This window comes from Benincasa hispida, chromosome 8 (assembly GCF_009727055.1).
Source record: "Benincasa hispida cultivar B227 chromosome 8, ASM972705v1, whole genome shotgun sequence".
NCBI classification, from domain to species: Eukaryota; Viridiplantae; Streptophyta; class Magnoliopsida; order Cucurbitales; family Cucurbitaceae; genus Benincasa; species Benincasa hispida.
This window is the reverse complement of record NC_052356.1, coordinates 9,493,322-9,510,293: the sequence shown is the minus strand read 5'-3', so window position 1 is coordinate 9,510,293 and position 16,972 is coordinate 9,493,322. Positions and strand designations below refer to the sequence as shown.

The 16,972-nt window shown below is 36.1% G+C and overlaps 2 protein-coding genes across 2 annotated transcripts; one reads left to right on the top strand and one right to left on the bottom strand.

Annotated features, from left to right (window-relative positions):
- Window positions 1-7,735: 7,735 nt before the first annotated feature.
- On the bottom strand, window positions 7,736-8,635 carry LOC120083908 (putative CCR4-associated factor 1 homolog 8). The gene has a single exon (XM_039039816.1). The coding sequence runs from the start codon at window positions 8,633-8,635 to the stop codon at window positions 7,736-7,738; it is 900 nt and encodes a 299-aa protein (XP_038895744.1).
- Window positions 8,636-14,891: 6,256 nt separating this feature from the next.
- On the top strand, window positions 14,892-16,568 carry LOC120083907. Its single transcript, XM_039039815.1, has one exon. The coding sequence runs from the start codon at window positions 14,892-14,894 to the stop codon at window positions 16,566-16,568; it is 1,677 nt and encodes a 558-aa protein (XP_038895743.1).
- Window positions 16,569-16,972: the final 404 nt, after the last annotated feature.

The following is a 16,972-nucleotide window of genomic DNA, read 5'->3' as shown; positions in this document are numbered from 1 at the left end:
CACAATCAGACAAAGAAGAGATGGCAGATTAGCCTGTAGGTGGAGCACCAAATGATAATAATGTCATGGCAAATCCAATTCTGTTGGCAAACGATCGCAATAGACCCATTAGGGATTATGCATCGCCAAACCTCTATGATTTCTCTCTGGGAATCATGAGGTCTGCCCTTGACAGAAGTAGATTTGAAATGAAACCGGTGATGCTGCAGATGATCCAGACTACAAGTCAATTCGGAAGAACGCGTGGTGAGGACCCGCACACCTACCTCCGATGTTTTATTTAAATCTGCAATACTTTTATGTTTCCGAACATCTCTACTGAAGAAGTTCGGCTAACGTTGTTCTCATTTTCTCTCTGTGATCAGGCTAGAAAATGGGCTTATTCGCTCAAACCAGGAGAGATTACTTCTTGGGAGCAGGTAGTGGAGAAATTCATGAAAATGTATTTTCCACCTATCGAGAACGCAAGACAAAGGAAACTTATTACTAATTTTGAACAGGACATGGACGAATCGCTCAGCGATGCTTGGGCGAGGTTTAAAAGGTTGGTCCAGGATTACCCGCATAATAGGCTAACAGACTGTCTTTAAATGAAAATTTTCTATCACGGTTTGAATCTCGCATCGCAGACCGCTGCCAATGCGGCAGCCACTGGTGGTCTACTTGACAAAATTTAGGATGAGGCGAAGAATATCCTGAACCGCATCTCCAAGAACCATGAAGACTGGAGGGCGAGTGACTAGAGATTAAGACTCAAAGATTCTGACGCAAATAACGGTGTCATTGTTTCATTACAAAACCAAATGACCGCAATGATGAATTTGAATCAAGGAATGGCGATCAGCAGCCCAACACCGCAAGGTGGGCAAATTAACGCAATAAGTCAAAACACCGCAAGGTGTGCAACTTGTGGTGATGGGAATGCGATGGAAGATTGCCCGCAAAATCCATAGTCTGTATATTTTGTAAAGAATAATCCCTTTTCAAACACTTACAACCCCGGGTGGAGAAACCACCCCAATTTTTCTTGGAAGAATCAATAACAAAATTTTCAATCTGTGGCGCAAAAAGAAGGGCCACCAGGATTCTTCAACCGCAACAACGGTCAACAGAGCAACCAAGCAAGTAGCTTACAACAACCAACGCAATCTTCTTCTCTAGAGAGCTTATTCAAGCAATATATAGAGAAAAACGAGATAGTGCTTCAAAGTCAGGCTACGTCCATCCGCAACCTTGAATTGGAAATGGGCCAGATTTCGAATGAGCTGAAAAGTAAACCGCAAGGGGCGTTGTCAAGTTCTACCGAACTTCCACGCAACCCAAAGGGATCAGGTAAGGAGCAATGTTAGGTTGTGACATTGTGCAGTGGAAAGACTGTGGAAGGAGAATAGAAGGATCAGAGTAGAACAACTCCCATCGCAATAAGCCTGAGATTGCGGTAACGCAAGAAGAAGAAAGAGAAAATGAAGCAATAGAACCTGAGGTTGCGTCAACCTCAAAGTCAAATGAAATGGGAACTGTGAAAGTTCAGTTACCACCTTTCCCTCAGAGGCTAAGAAAGAAGAAAAACGAAGAGGTACAGTACCAACGCTTCCTATCTATATTAAAGCAATTACATGTTAACATTCCTTTCAGTGAAGCGATTGAGGAAATGTCTGCCTATGCCAAGTTTCTGAAGGACATGGTAACTAAGAAGAGAGGCACTGGAAAATTTGCCACGATGGCATTAACGTAAAGTTCCAAATCTATTATCCCATCGAAGATGAGCGATCCTGGGAGCTTCACTATTCCTTGCTCCATAGGAGGACTCTATATTGGGTAAGCCCTGTGTGACTTGAGGGCAACATAAATTTGATGCCACTGTCAATCTTTAGATAATTAAATGTGGGGCAACTTGTGCCCACATTAGTGACTCTACAATTGGCTGACAGATCTTTGGTTCATTTAGAAGGTAAGGTGAAGGATGTGCTGTTCACAATTGATAAATTTATTTTGCCAGCTGACTTCATCATCCTAAGATTACGAGGCCGAAAAAGATGTACCCATCATTTTAGGGTGATCTTTTCTATCAATGGGTCGTGCTCGAATTGATGTGCACAAGGGATAAATCACTGTGAGCATAAACAGACAGAAGCTCAAATTTAATATAATTCGTGCTATGAAATTCCCGGATGAGGAAGACCTACAAGATTCTGACGATGACTTGAATTTGATTGAAGAAGAAAAGTCTGATGAAGAGTGTGAAGAAGAGGATGCCAACGCATCCGTAGCTGCCTGCAATGCAATCGTAGCAAAAAAAAACAAAGAAGAAGAAATGATCGCAACGCAAGAAGAAAAGCCAAAAAAAGAAAGAAAAACAACGCACCCTTCCCTGGTGGAACCACCAACACTTGAACTAAAGACCTTACCAACCCATTTGAAGTATGCATTTCTAGGGTAGAATGAGAAGCTGCCAGTGATAATTTCCTCTACGCTCAACGAAGATCAAGAGAATGCGTTGATGAGCATTCTCAAGAAACATGTGCAAGCAATCGGCTGGATGCTCACTGGCATTAGAGGAATTAGCCCCGCGTACTGCATGCACCACATTCGTCTTGAGGACGACCACAAAGTAACAATTGAAAATCAACGCAGACTTAACCCTACGATGAAGAAGGTCGTCAAAAACGAGATTATCAAGTGGTTGGATGTGGGCATTATCTATCCCATAATAGATAGAACGTGGGTCAGCCCCGTGCAATGTGTGCCAAAGAAGGGCAGAATGACAGTAGTCCCAAATGAGAACAATGAATTAATATCGCAAAGAACCATCACTAGATGGCGCATATGTATGGACTACCGCAAATTGAATGCGGCCACAAAGAAAGATCACTTCCCTCTACCATTCATCGATCAGATGCTAGACAGATTAGCAGGGAATGATTTTTATTACTTCTTGGATGGATATGTTGGGTACAATCAAATCATGATAGCTCTCGAAGACCAAGACAAGACCACATTCACTTGGTGCTCAACTGGAAAAAATGTCACTTCATGGTGAAAGAGGGTATAGTTTTGGGACATAAAATCTCTCGGGAAGGGTTGGAGGTGGACAAAGCAAAGATCGAAGCAATTGAAAAACTTCCACCACCAACCAGCGTGAAGGCTGTACGAAGCTTCTTGGGGCACGCTGGATTTTACAGACGATTCATCAAAGACCTTTCTAAGATTTCACGACCACTGAGTGCGTTGTTAGAGGCGGATAGGAAATTTGAGTTTGACAACAATTTCCTCAACGCGTTTAGAGTTTTAAAAAATGCGCTAATTACCGCGCTTGTACTAATTACGCCGGATTGGAAAATACCATTTGAAATCATGTGCGACGCAAGCGGGTATGCGATGGGGGCTGCATTAGCGCAAAAGAAGAAAACTATTTTGCTCCCCATCGCATATGCGAGTAAAACTCTAAACCCTGCTCAAATAAATTATACCACTACTGAGAAAGAACTCCTGGCTGTGATTTTTGCGTTGGAGAAATTCAAGGCATATTTGTTGGGAACAAGGTATTCATTCACACTAATCACTCGATGATCAAATATTTAATGACAAAGAAGGATGCAAAGCCGAAGTTGATTAGATAGGTTCTCCTCTTTCAAGAATTTGATATCGAGATAATTGATCGAAAGGGAACAGAGAATCAAGTTGCGGATCACTTGTCCAGATTGGAAAATCCCGAGGTTAATAGCAATGAATCTGAGATGAGTGTTATGTTCCCGAACGAGCAGCTGTTCTATATAGAAGAATTGCCCTGGTATGCGGACATCGTTAATTATTTGGTTTGTGAACAATTCCCTGAAGATTACACCTACCATCAACTGAAGATGCTACAAAATGAATGCAGATACTATTATTGGATGAGCCGAATCCATATAAAAGAGGTGCAGACCAAATCATTCGATTATGCGTACCAAATGCTTCTCAATAACGAATATTGTCACAATGCAACGACTCACCATATGGTGGGCACTTTGGAGGGCAACGTACTGCAACCAAAGTTTTGCAAAGTGAATTCTTTTGGCCTTCATTGTTTAAGGATGATGCCGACTATGCAATGAAATATGATCGGTGCAACGCACATGCAACATTTCATGGAAGAACATAATGCTAATGAACACTATCTTGGAGCTGGAACTATTTGACATATGGGGGATTGATTTCATGAAACCATTCCCTTCTTCGAACGGTAAGCACTATATTTTATTAGCCATCGACTATGTCTTCAAGGGGTAGAGGCAATAACATGAGCCGCAAGTGATGCGGCGGTAGTCTCCCAATTCTTGAAGAAAAATATTTTCACTCGTTTTGGTACTCCCCGTGCCATCATAAGTGATGAAGGATCACACTTTGTCAATCACAATATCAAGGAGTTGCTATGCAAGTACAATATCCTCTACAAAGTGGCCATCGCATACCATTCGAAAACGAATGGCCAAGCGGAAGTGTCCAATCGAGAAATTAAATTGATACTTGAGAAGGTAGTAAAGCCTTCACGAAAAGACTGGGCAACAAAGCTTGACGATGCGTTGTAGGTATACCAGACCGCATTTAAAACACCCATAGGTATGTCCCCCTATGCGCTGGTATTTGGTAAGGTGTGTCACTTGCCTTTGGAGTTGGAATATAAGGCACTGTGGGTGGTAAAGAAGCTGAATTTTGATTTGAAGAAGGAAGGGGAAGCGCGAAAAATAAAACTGGTCGAGCTAGAAAAATGGAGGAATAACGCATATGAAAATGCGAAGATTTATAAAAAGCACACCAAGTGCTGGCATGATCAACGCATATGCGGTAAGAACCTCCAGGTCGGGCAAAAAGTCTTGCTTTTCAATTCATGTCAGCGACTCTTCCCGGAAAAGCTAATGTCACGTTGGTCCGGACCATTCATAATTCGACAAGTACTTCTGCATGGCGCGGTGGAATTATCAAATGACGACGGAACCAACATATTCAAAGTCAATGGGTAGCGAGTAAAGGCATACCATGGAGAAGACTGGCATCGCCAAGTCGACTCCGTGGAAATAAGAGACTTTGAATGAAGAAGGAAGTAGGTGGTCTCTACATTATCAAATGATCGCAACTTATCAGGGATGCAAGTTTTGGGAAACCTCAAATCTTCAACTCTTTTCTCCACTACTCGGAATTTTCACTATGTTTTCAATTCTCATTTATCCTTACTTTACTATCACTATCGTTATTATACTAAAAAAAAAAAATATTGCAATAACGATTTTTATTTTGTTTAAAATAATTTGACCCTCTCCTTGTTTTTCTTACAACGATCGAGGCGCTGGATTGCAGAGATGTTACGTGAAGAAGCACTTATCTTATTCCATCACCGCAACCCAAAGAAGAGTGATCACCGCAAAGATGGATGCGTCAATACAATACGGGCGACAGCATAAAATTTGGGGATGTATTCTTCCTTATCTTTATTTCCAATTTTGCGCTATCACATTGCATTTTAGTCTTCAAAGTTTTATCACTGCATCCTCTTTAATTACCACGATCATTTGACATAGATAAATTTAGTGAGTTACCACATTCTGTTTCTTATCCAAGTATGATTTCAATGATGAAAAATTATGCTTCTATTTCTTTCATATACACTAGCGTCAAATTAGTCTTAAAATAGTCACCTCATGAAATATTTCTCAAAGTTAGGGGTTTGCTAGCTTTCTTCAAACTTTCTTTACAACATTCTATGACCATCGCATGACTTATTTTAATCTTTGGCAATGAGGACATTGCCGCATTTTAAATTTGGGGGTGAGATATTGATTTTCGACCTTGTTATCTTCTATAAAAAAATAAAAAAAATAAAACATTTTTTAGAATAACAACTCCACTATCAATGCAATGGGAAACCTATGTTGATAAGAGTTAAGTTGTGAAAGGCACTTACCTATAGTTGGATGTCCGCATGACACACGTGGGGGCAAGCCAAAATGAAAGTAACTCACCAGGATCAACGCATAATTCAATGACCGCAACTCCACTGCCAAATCGGTATGAGTTTAGTTTGAGAAAGAGTGCATTGCTCGTAGTTGGATGTCCGTATGACATACGTGGGGGCAAGCCAAAACGAAGGCAAGGCACTTGGATTAGCGCAAGGTCAGAAAAAAAATAGCAATGAAGAAAATTTTTGTGCAAGGATAAAATCATTTAATACCCTAAAAGAAAATTTTCTTTTGAAATAAATCATGCGATATTCCAGAATTTAGTAAAGTCTTTTTGAAAGTTAAGCTTGCAATCCCTAAGTTTTAGAAATATTTTAGGAAGAGACTTGAATAAGACTTAAGAAAATTCTGGTATATAGGATTTGAATGAAGTATCCCTGAGAAATCTAGAAAAAGAACTTTGCGATGGACTTGCTAAAGGAATCTTTAGCTTATGCTTGAGGACAAACATTGTTTAAATTTGGGGGTGTGATAACAGGTAGAAATGCACGTTATCATAGTGCTAAGTTATTAAACAATGTTGGCTTGCGTTGATAAAATATGTTAAATTGCATCCATTAAGCATAAATTCTATAATATTGCGGTCACATGCGCTTAACGCATTAGAACTATTGATTTTTGTATTTTTGTGCAGAACATGCGTTAACGCAATGCAAGATTGCGATCACAGGAAATTATCGATCGAACGCAACTTTACTGCAAGACTTTGTGTTGATCTTGCTCGCAAAAATTCGCCCAAGAAGGATCGCCACAATTTGGTCAGCGCAACATGATGGATGCATCCGGGTGAAAGTATAATTAAGAGCGATGGGACAGAAAGCTGATGACAGTCGGATCCAAATTAAGTTGACAACCGATAACGGTCACGAAGTACACTCAGTTTTATCGGTGACAATCATTTGGCGCGTCAATCAGGAATTAAAGCTGTCCCATCTCTACAACCGAGAGAGAGAAGCAGCCTTTCACTATTGATGCCCTATATTTGTAAATAAATTGACTCATTTTTTTAAAAAAATTTAAGATGACCCAAAAGAAATGGTTTGTGAATGGTTGAAAGTATTGGAAAAAATGAAACCACTTTCTATAAATGTTTTTAGAAAAAAATTAAATATTATAATATTTTTACAGAAATGGTCTCAGTGCATAAAAAAAAAACATAAACTTAACTGGTATATATATTAACATCAGTAAGGTAGTGAAAAAACATTGTAAATTAAATTACTTTTAAATTTAGATCAACAAAAAAAAAGATGCTTGGAAGTGATTTTAAGATTATAAAAGTCATTTATCTCTAATTTTCATTCTCCAAAATGTTCATGATCTCTATTTCTAATTTTATTCTCTTATTTTTTTTAATCAATTTTTCCCGTTTTCTATAATGAATATGATTGATTAAAGTTCCTTCTACTTCCCAACAACCCATTCCTTCATTAAAACTATCATTAACACTTAATTAATACTAATCCCTAATATTTATTGATTCAATAGTTAATGAAGTAAAATCTAGTAAGTTATAGTAACCCACCAAAAGATATGAGTCAACAGAATTTGGTGATATGATTTCGTTAATTTGATCTTGATGGGTCATTGTTGAATCTCAAGTATAAACAAAATCTGCAAATTGTGCATATGCTTCTTGTTTCTATTCCATTATACAGAAAGAACACAATGAAACCAATCAATTTGTACACAAAAAACTGTTTGTCAAATTGACAAACAACAAAAGAAAAACAACAAAGGAATCAGTAATAATAGGTAATATAAGAAGGGACATAACAGTAAAGTGGGATTGCATAGGGAATTTGACCAAATGTGATGATCTTCCGATGAAACATGTTCATGTTAATATCCATGGATTGAAGCTTATTTGAAAAACCATACAAATAGCCATCGCAAATTTCTGCATCCATATCAAACCTTTGTATCATTTCAAAATGTGCAGACGCCGTCAATAAGCTATCAGACCCAGCATTATGCTTCAATCCATATCGCTTTTGGTCAAGTAATTTCCCTAATCTTTCAAGCCCAAGTTTCCCATCTTCTAACCCTTCACAGAATCGAGCCATATGTTTTAAATCCCTAACGATCCCCAATCTCCTCACCACCACCGTCGCAAATTCCTCCATTGTTTCCGGCAACACCTCCGTTATACCCATGGCTTTTATCAGATACCCAATGTCGTACAGCCCGTGGAAGGTAACCCATCTGAAAACGTTGTGTTTTCTTATGATATGTACGAATTTTGCAGTGAATAAGTTGATGGGTATCCCATATTTCTTCAATTTGTTGAAGTCGAGGCCGTTCTGTTCTAGAAACGAAGCAGAGGAAGGGCTTTGAGCGTCGATTTCTGGGTCGAAATCAGAGAAATTGAACTCCCATGAACCACCGATTTTGCCTGAATCATCACAAGCCGTCAAACCCAGTTGAATCAATTTGGTTTGGTTCACATTGAAGCGGAAATCTTCGTAAAGTGTTTCGTCAATCGAGCCCCATGGAGAGTTTCTAATAAACCCAGGGAATTCAGTGTCGATCGATACAATCGTGTGGAATTCGAGACATTCTTCAAGTTTCGAGATTTCAGCATCGAAATTTGAAGCCCAAACTTTATGAATCAAAGACTTTCTTATTCGATTTTCACCCATTTGGATTTCTTTGTTACGGTATAAAAATTGGTCTCCGAATTTTGTGATGTTTTGTTGTTGTTGGAACCCAAAATCGCTGCTCTCTGTATTTTGTGATATTTTGTTCTTGAACCTGGTGGGAGCGGCAGATTATACCGTTTGGGTTTTGAGTTTCCCGCCAAAATAAATTAGACCGTTTGGGTTTTGAGTTTCCCGCCAAAATAAATAAGACCGTTTGAATCAGAAGATGAGACTTTTTAATTTCCAGCCAATTAGCGGTTATTATGAAATTATGAGTCGTTGGCGGTTATTTATATATATATATATATATTGGGATAAAAAATAAAGGAAAAAATATCTTTTTAATTCCCGAGTTTTCTGGAATAAGTACGTTTGATCCCTAAAGTTTTAAATTACTCATTTTAGTTCCTAAGTTTTCAATAATAGGTTTAAAAAATCATCTTCATTAACAGAACTGTTTAAATTAACAGATCTGTCCAAGTAGATTATTTAAATATTGATGTGGATTGCTGACTAAGTGATGATTTGGATTTAAATTTGTCTCGTGAAATAACTTCACGAGAAATGAACTCAACTTCACGTCATTTCTGTCTTTTCTCTCGTGAAATTTGTCTCGTGAAGTTACTTCATGAGACAAACTTCACGAGAAATGAACTCTTCACGAAATTTCTGTCTTTTGTCTCGTGAAGTTCGTTCAAGAGATCATGAGAAATGAACTCAACTTCACGTCATTTCTGTCTTTTGTCTCGTGAAGTTACGTCATGAGACGAATTTCATGAGAAATGAATTCAACGAACTCAACTTCACGTCATTTATGTCTTTTGTATCATAAAGTTATTTCACGAGACGAACTTCACAAGACAAATTTAAATCTAAATCATCAACTTAGTCAGCAAGCCACACAACATTTAAATAATCTATTTGGACAGATCTATTAATTTAAACAGTTCTATTAATGAAGAGAACCTTTTAAACATACTATTGAAAACTTATGGACTAAAATGATTACTTTGAAACTTTATGGACCAAATGTACTTACTACAAAAAAAAACCTGGAGAGTAAAAAAGTATTTTTTTCAAAAGTAAATACTGATATTTCCCTCCTTTTGGTCAATATGATATCGAGAAGTTTTTTTTTCTTTTTCTTTTTTCTTTTTTGAGATATTTGCCTCACTAGTCGCTTCCATTCTCCATGAATTCCGAGACTTTACAAAGAAATGTGTGTTCTATGGAGATAGCTTTGGATCACAGTGATACTTCGGATCTTATTCTTGTTTCTGAATTGCTCACCAGCGATAACTATGTCACTTGGATTCGATCGATGCATCTGTCTCGAACAAGTTAGGGTTAAACAACAATGAAGTAAATGTCATTGCACTCTCTGTTTTTTCGTTTTTTGTTTTCTTTGGATATGTGGCTGTTTATGGACACACTTATTTTGAATTTTCATTCTCTTTTCAGGGGTTGAGAACTTTTCAGATCTGAATTATGTTTTTCTTCCAGGGTTTTGCTTTCTCAGGTGAAGTTTTTTTCAGACCCCTTAAAGTTTATTGTGAATAAAATTGTTGGGATTCTTTTTAAATCCGACATTGTTTTTAAGTTTTTAGATGCAAATTCCGAACTTGTAAACTTGAAATAAAATTTTCTTTCTTTCAAGTTTTTAGCCATCTTGAGTTCAACATGTGTTGTGTTTAATGTTTATGATATATATGTTTGTTTTAAATCCGACATTGTTTTTAAGATGCAAATTCCGAACTTGTAAACTTTTGCGAGATTACTCTTCTCTTTCTTATTCTCGTCGCTTTTTACTTTATTAAACAATGTATACTCATTCTTAAATTCTATCATGAGAATTAGAGTTTTTGAATCATTAAAATAATAGTCTAATTGTCAGACTAACTAGATGATGATTTATTCCTTATCTTATCTTATCAACCATGAAACTATTGTACTGAACTTGCAGATCAGTTGTTCTTGGTTGCCTTGTGATTTGTTGTAGTTTGTTTTTATTGTCAAAGGAGCTTGATGATGCTACTACAGGAGTTTTGGAGTTTCTCTTAAAGGTTTGTATTTATTTCATTGTGAATGAAAACCTTTTCTTTGAACAAAAGAACAATTGGACACAATTTATTCAGAAAATTTGTTCAAGTTTACATTTCATGGATGTCTAATAACATGCGTTCTCTTGAGTTTGGACAGGACTTGGCAACAAACTCTAACATTTTCTACAATTTTAAGGGGCTGCACGTGTTGTCTTTAATATTTATGTTGTGTTTGTTTTAAATCCAACTTTGTTTTTGAGTTATGTAAACGGTAACATTTATAGTTTTTACTCAATGAAAGCGAATATTGTTTTTGCATAATGACCGTTGTCTTTCATTTCTGAAACTAACTGACTAAATGAATCCACCTTCTGCTATTTTCTCACTGCACTGCTAACTTGGTTGAAACTCTTTTAAAAGTCACTCCCCAACCTCTGCTGCATACCATCACCAAGTACAACAACAAAGCTTTGTTTCTAACAAAAATACAATTTGAAACACTCCAAAAAGTAAATACTATGAAACAAAATGTCATGAAAAGAAAAATAAGACCAAGAACTTTTGTCCTACCCAAACAATCTAGCAACTAGAAAGAAGGGAATTAAGGACAAAGAAATGAACAGTAAAACCATCGTAGGTTGACCTAGTGGTAAAAAAGGAGACATACTTTCAACAAATGACTAAGAGGTCAAGAGTTCAATCCATGGTGGCCGCCTACCTAGGAATTAATTTCTTATGAGTTTCTTTGACATCTAAATATTGTAGGGTCAGGTGGGTTGTCCCATGAGATTAGTCGAGGTACGTGTAAGCTAGCCCGGACACTCACGGATATCAAAAAAGAAATGAATAGTGAAATAGGATTTAGGAACTTCTAAATTGTGAAACTGTGAGAGTAGCTTGTATAAATATACCCTCATGTTCTCCGATGAGAACAAGGATTAATTAAAGGAGTTACTAAAGTTTGTATAATGTTTAAGCTAATTTTTTCACATCGCTCTCAAATGTCCTCTTTTTGTGTACTGTGTTTGCACTGCACAGCCTCAAACAAGACATACCTAATTTTCTTATTTTGGATATGAAAAGAAAGCTATTTGTTTATGGCATTCCAAATCCTTTTAGCTATGAAAAAGTATATTAATGTAATCATTCAATCTAGTTGCCCAAGATTTATGTCCATCAAAGCAGTTTGAAGATTTGCATCTCAAGATTTATTCTCTTTCTCATTAGTTTCAAGGGACTGCAAATTTACAATCAACACCCCCTTGCAACTACTTACAAGTCTTACAAGTTTAAGTTGTATGATTGTTTGCTTGAGCCTTGAAGTATATTTATTCTTGTTCATTGGAAAAATATCCCATATCACTGGTTTATAGTCTCAGTTTCAGCATTGAAGGTCGGCATCATTATTAGTTAAGTATTTTTTGCCTGAAAAGCACTCGAAAACTGCTTTGTTAGGCTTAAAATTTTGGTAGTTTTGTTCATCAATTAGTAGGAACTGAGAACATAGATTGGAATGGACTTGTCGAGGCAAAATAACTTACAAAAAAAGCCTTAAAGGGGAAATTAAAGAGGCTGAAAAAGGTGGCCAAGAAGTGTTGCGGTATTTAGAATCCGAGACTACAAAATAGGGCAGCATTGTAATGTTACGAGCAACACTGTGCACAAGTTATGTATATAGCGTTGTGATGTTATAACCTAGTACTGCAACGCTATATACATAACTTGTGCACAGCGTTGCTGGACACTGTGACACACTAGGGGGAAGAGGTCTTAACATCATGAAACTACTTACTAGTGCCGCAATGCTATCAAAGGTTTCGGCTATTTATTTCTTCTTCGTCTATGCTCAAAGAGAGTTCGATTTGATGACTTGTATGGGCTAAGAAGGGACAAAAAAGAGGATTTTCAAAGTGTTTTGGAGCAGGGATTGATTAAAGAGAGATCAATAGCTCGAAGACGAGAGTTAGGAGCCGCTTACCATTCGATGCAGTGTTGGCCACAAAGTGGATCGGTGAATAACTCTTTTTTTCCCCTTAATTATTCCCTTTTAAATTCATGTATAATATTTGATTATGAGTAATGTTGTCGTGAGTGACTGATTCTTCTATTTAGTGAACAATGTGAACAAAAGAAATGAAAGAAAGGTGGTGATGTTTAAGTACTAGTGAAATAAATGAAGAGTGAGGAACATTGTTTAAATTTGAGAGTTTTTGTCAAGCCTCAATTATGAGACTTACTTGGCTCTAAAAATCTAAATCATTTAAATTCTCCTTGACAAAGGTTGGGTTGGGTTGATTGAGGAAGGATTGTAGTGGATTTTCCTTTTGGTTTAGATTAGATTTTAATTTAAGTTTTATTTTCCAATTTTCTACACTTCTTCAATTAAATTTCCAACATTGTTTGTGTTAATGCTTTTCTTCATTCAAGTTGTTCTATTATTTTTCATCTTTATCTTGTTTTTACTTATTTTATGCTTTTCATCTTCTCTATTCTTTTGTTTTATTTTCTTTTAACATAAGTTAAATCTTTATTCGAGACTCAAATATATAAATATCCTAGAAAAGGAGAAACATTTCATGAAAAAAAAAAAAAAAAACTTTACTCATTCTCTCGTGATTTTCTTTTATCGAATTTATTTCCATTATTAATTTTGATTGATCACTTAAATAAGTATACAAAAGTTGAGTTTAATATTCAAAGAGTTGAATAAAACTTAGTTTCATAAAAGTAACTTGGGAAAAGAGCTTAGACATAATCCATTGTTTTTTAACCCTTTTAGGACCTTGGATTGTACACTTATTTATCTAAGTTTGCATTAGTCGTAATCATATAGGTTTAGTGACTTAGACTCCTAAAAATACTTCATAAAAGGTCGAATAGGTATTGAATATAGTTCACCATGTTTAAATTTGAATTAAAGTTACAATGGTATAACATGCTACATTCTCCAATCGACGTGAATTCCGCCGTATTTTTATTATCTTTTCCTTCATGACCAACCACCTCTCAAATTATTTTTCTTGTTACATTTGATAGCTTTCTTGAGAAAAGTTTTTGCTTCATCTTAGAAAATTTGTCACATGGTTTGTTTGACAAAATAATAATATTATTTAATAGTGATAGGGTGGAAGGTACAGTCTTGCACAGCTATAAAGATGAAAATAGCTTAACACTAAACTGTGTTCAAATTGGTAAAATTTGCAATGTATTGTAGAAAAATACCTTCAATTAAAAATTTTATACATTATAAACTTTTCATATTGTTTTTACTTTACTTATAATATTGTAATTTTCTTTTCTTATAAGAAACATATAAATTAAACAAATAATAATATACATTATTTTAAAAATTATTGATTAGTATAACTTTGAAACCATATCTTCATTTCTAAAATATGTTCTAAAACAGATAACAAAAACAATAAATATAGGCCACATTTATGAAAGATGTATCGCAATAAAGAAAAGTAATTTAAAAAGTGGAATCTATTTTTTTTTTTACGCTTTTTAGTGTTTACCGGCGTTCCACATTCATATTGATAGGTGGGCTCCATTTGAAAATTCATTATGGTTACCGTAATCTGAATGATGAGCATGAGGTGATTAATTGAATTGCGTCTGAAAGTTACGTCGCATGGTTACCATTCCGTTACTATTATAGTTATGGTTACGATTATTGTTACTATTTCAAAGAAAGAACTATGAGTTTTGACATATATACGGTTATCATTACCGCTACCGTAACCATAACAGTAATAGTAAATTTAACAAAATTCTTAATTTTAGGTAAATGCAATAAAAAGCGATCTAATTACATCTGCAATTGAGGCCCATTACGATTGATATGTTAATGGAATCTGATTACGATTATACCAATTTTCATTATGAATTGGTAAACGTGGCATGAAACCCTAAGTTTAGAAACATTATCTTCACCAGGTTTGGATGGATTAAGAACAAAATATATTGTTTCATATAAAAACAGAAAACAAAAACAATATCTTGTTTGCACTTTGTTTCAGCTACGTAAACCATTTTCCATCATTAAATTCTACGAATGTTGCGTTGTGTAAGATTTCTGGTACTTCAACTGTAGAACCGAATTGGTTTTATTAAGGTCCCAACTTTTTTTTTCTCTCTTGTCTAAAATAAAAATCATTAACAATCTATCCTTCTCATTCCCTTCACAAAATCTCTATCGTCTCTAAATTACAATGAATGGAGCACAAAAATGGTGGTTTGTGAAACAAGTCGTTAAAGGAAGATGGTTTTCGGTATACGCCTCGTTTCTGGTCATGATCGGCTGTGGTTCACCTTACTTGTTTGGAACATACTCCAAAGTTTTAAAGACCAAATTTGATTACAATCAAACCCAACTTAGCAGTTTAGGTTTCGCTAAAGATCTCGGTTCGAACCTCGGAGTTTTCGCCGGACTTTTCGCCGAGGTGGCTCCGCCGTGGTTGCTTTTCCTTGTAGGCTTAACCCTAAACTTCTTCAGCTACTTCATGATATGGCTCTCGGTTACTGAGTACATCCCAAAGCCCCATTTGTGGCTAATGTTTATTTACATTTTCATTTCCTCTAATGCACAAAATTTCCCTAACACTGTGGTTATGGTCACAAATGTTAGAAACTTCCCTGATCAAAGAGGGATTATTTTGGGCCTTCTCAAGGGCTTTGTGGGCCTTGGTGGGGCCATTTTAACTCAAATCTATTTTAGCATTTATGGTAATTTAGATCCTATCCATCTTCTCCTTCTTCTTTCATGGCTACCTTCCTTTGTATATTTCTTGGTTTTCCTTTCAATTAGAACTATCAAAGCTCCCAAATATACACAAGAACTCAAAGTGTTTTACTACTTTCTTTACATAGCCATAACAATAGCCATCTTCATCTTGTTTCTCACCATAACACAACGAAACACCGTCTTCTCTCACGGTACCTACGTCGGTGGTGTGTCCGTCATCGTTGTCTTAATATCTCTCCCTCTTTTGATAGCAATTAAAGAAGAGTTTCTTCTCTTCAAACTCAACCAACAAACCAAGGATCCTTCGGTTGAGGTCTCTATTCCTGTTAATAAACTCGAAGACATTCCCGAAACTTCTTTGCCGTCGTCTTTCTCGAACAAGCCACGAAGAGGGGAGGATTTTGGTATCTTGCAAGCTCTGTTTAGCAAAGACATGGCTCTTATTTTCATAGCAACAGTTTCAGCTTGTGGTTCATCAGTTGCTGCCATTGATAATGTTGGCCAAATCGCCGAGTCACTTAACTATCCATCTCAAACCGTAAGTGTCTTCATTTCATGGATTTCCATTTTCAATTTCTTTGGTCGAGTTTGCTCTGGTTTCGTCTCCGAAACTTTTATCACGAAATACAAATTACCTCGTCCTCTTATCTTCGGCGTTGCCCAGATCATAACTTGCATTGGTCTAATCTCTATTGCTTTCCCTTATAAAAACTCAGTGTATGCAGCTTCATTGATAATTGGGTTTGGATTTGGAGCTCAAACTCCATTGCTATTTACCTTAATCTCTGATCTCTTTGGGCTTAAACATTACTCCACACTTCTGAATTGTGGGCAATTGGCAGTTCCATTTGGATCTTATCTAATGAATATTCATGTAGTAGGAAGGTTTTATGATAAGGAAGCTACTAAAATTGGTAATGTGAAGAATGGGAAGGGGCTAACTTGCATTGGAACTCATTGCTTTAGTGAGTCTTTTGGAATTTTGGTTTTGGTGACATTGTTTGGAGCAATGGCTTCGTTTGTGTTGGCTTATAGAACTAGAGAGTTTTACAAAGGGGATATATATAAGAGATACAGAGATGATATGTGGCTTACTAAGATGGAGAATGAACACACAAAGAAAATTGATGATGGAACCAAATAACAGAAACTGCACAACTAAAACATTCTTTAGAACCTTGTAGTTTTCTTTTAATTAATTGTTGTTTTCATTTTTTTACATGTTTCATATATATATTTTTTGAAAAGATTGTTTGTGACAGCATCATTATCAATATTATTAAGAAAAATACTTGGTTACCCATTTTTGTGTAGCCTATATAAGTGGACAATGATTTTTTAAATATTTGTTCTACTTGTGATTGAAGGGTGAAATTTAAGTGAATACAATGAATGACTACACAAGTCAACCACAAATGTCACAAAAAAGATATGAAGCAGAATACCAAATAGTAAAATATAGAAAGAATGACACATAGAAATTGGTAACCTAATTCGGTATAACCACACCTACGTCTAAGGGTCAGTGTGCTCGATGAAAAGAACTAA

Excerpts from the sequence above, each read along its gene's own strand:
- LOC120083907 (XM_039039815.1), top strand. The coding sequence starts at position 14,892 with ATGAATGGAGCACAAAAATGGTGGTTTGTGAAACAAGTCGTTAAAGGA.
- LOC120083908 (XM_039039816.1), bottom strand. The coding sequence starts at position 8,635 with ATGGGTGAAAATCGAATAAGAAAGTCTTTGATTCATAAAGTTTGGGCT.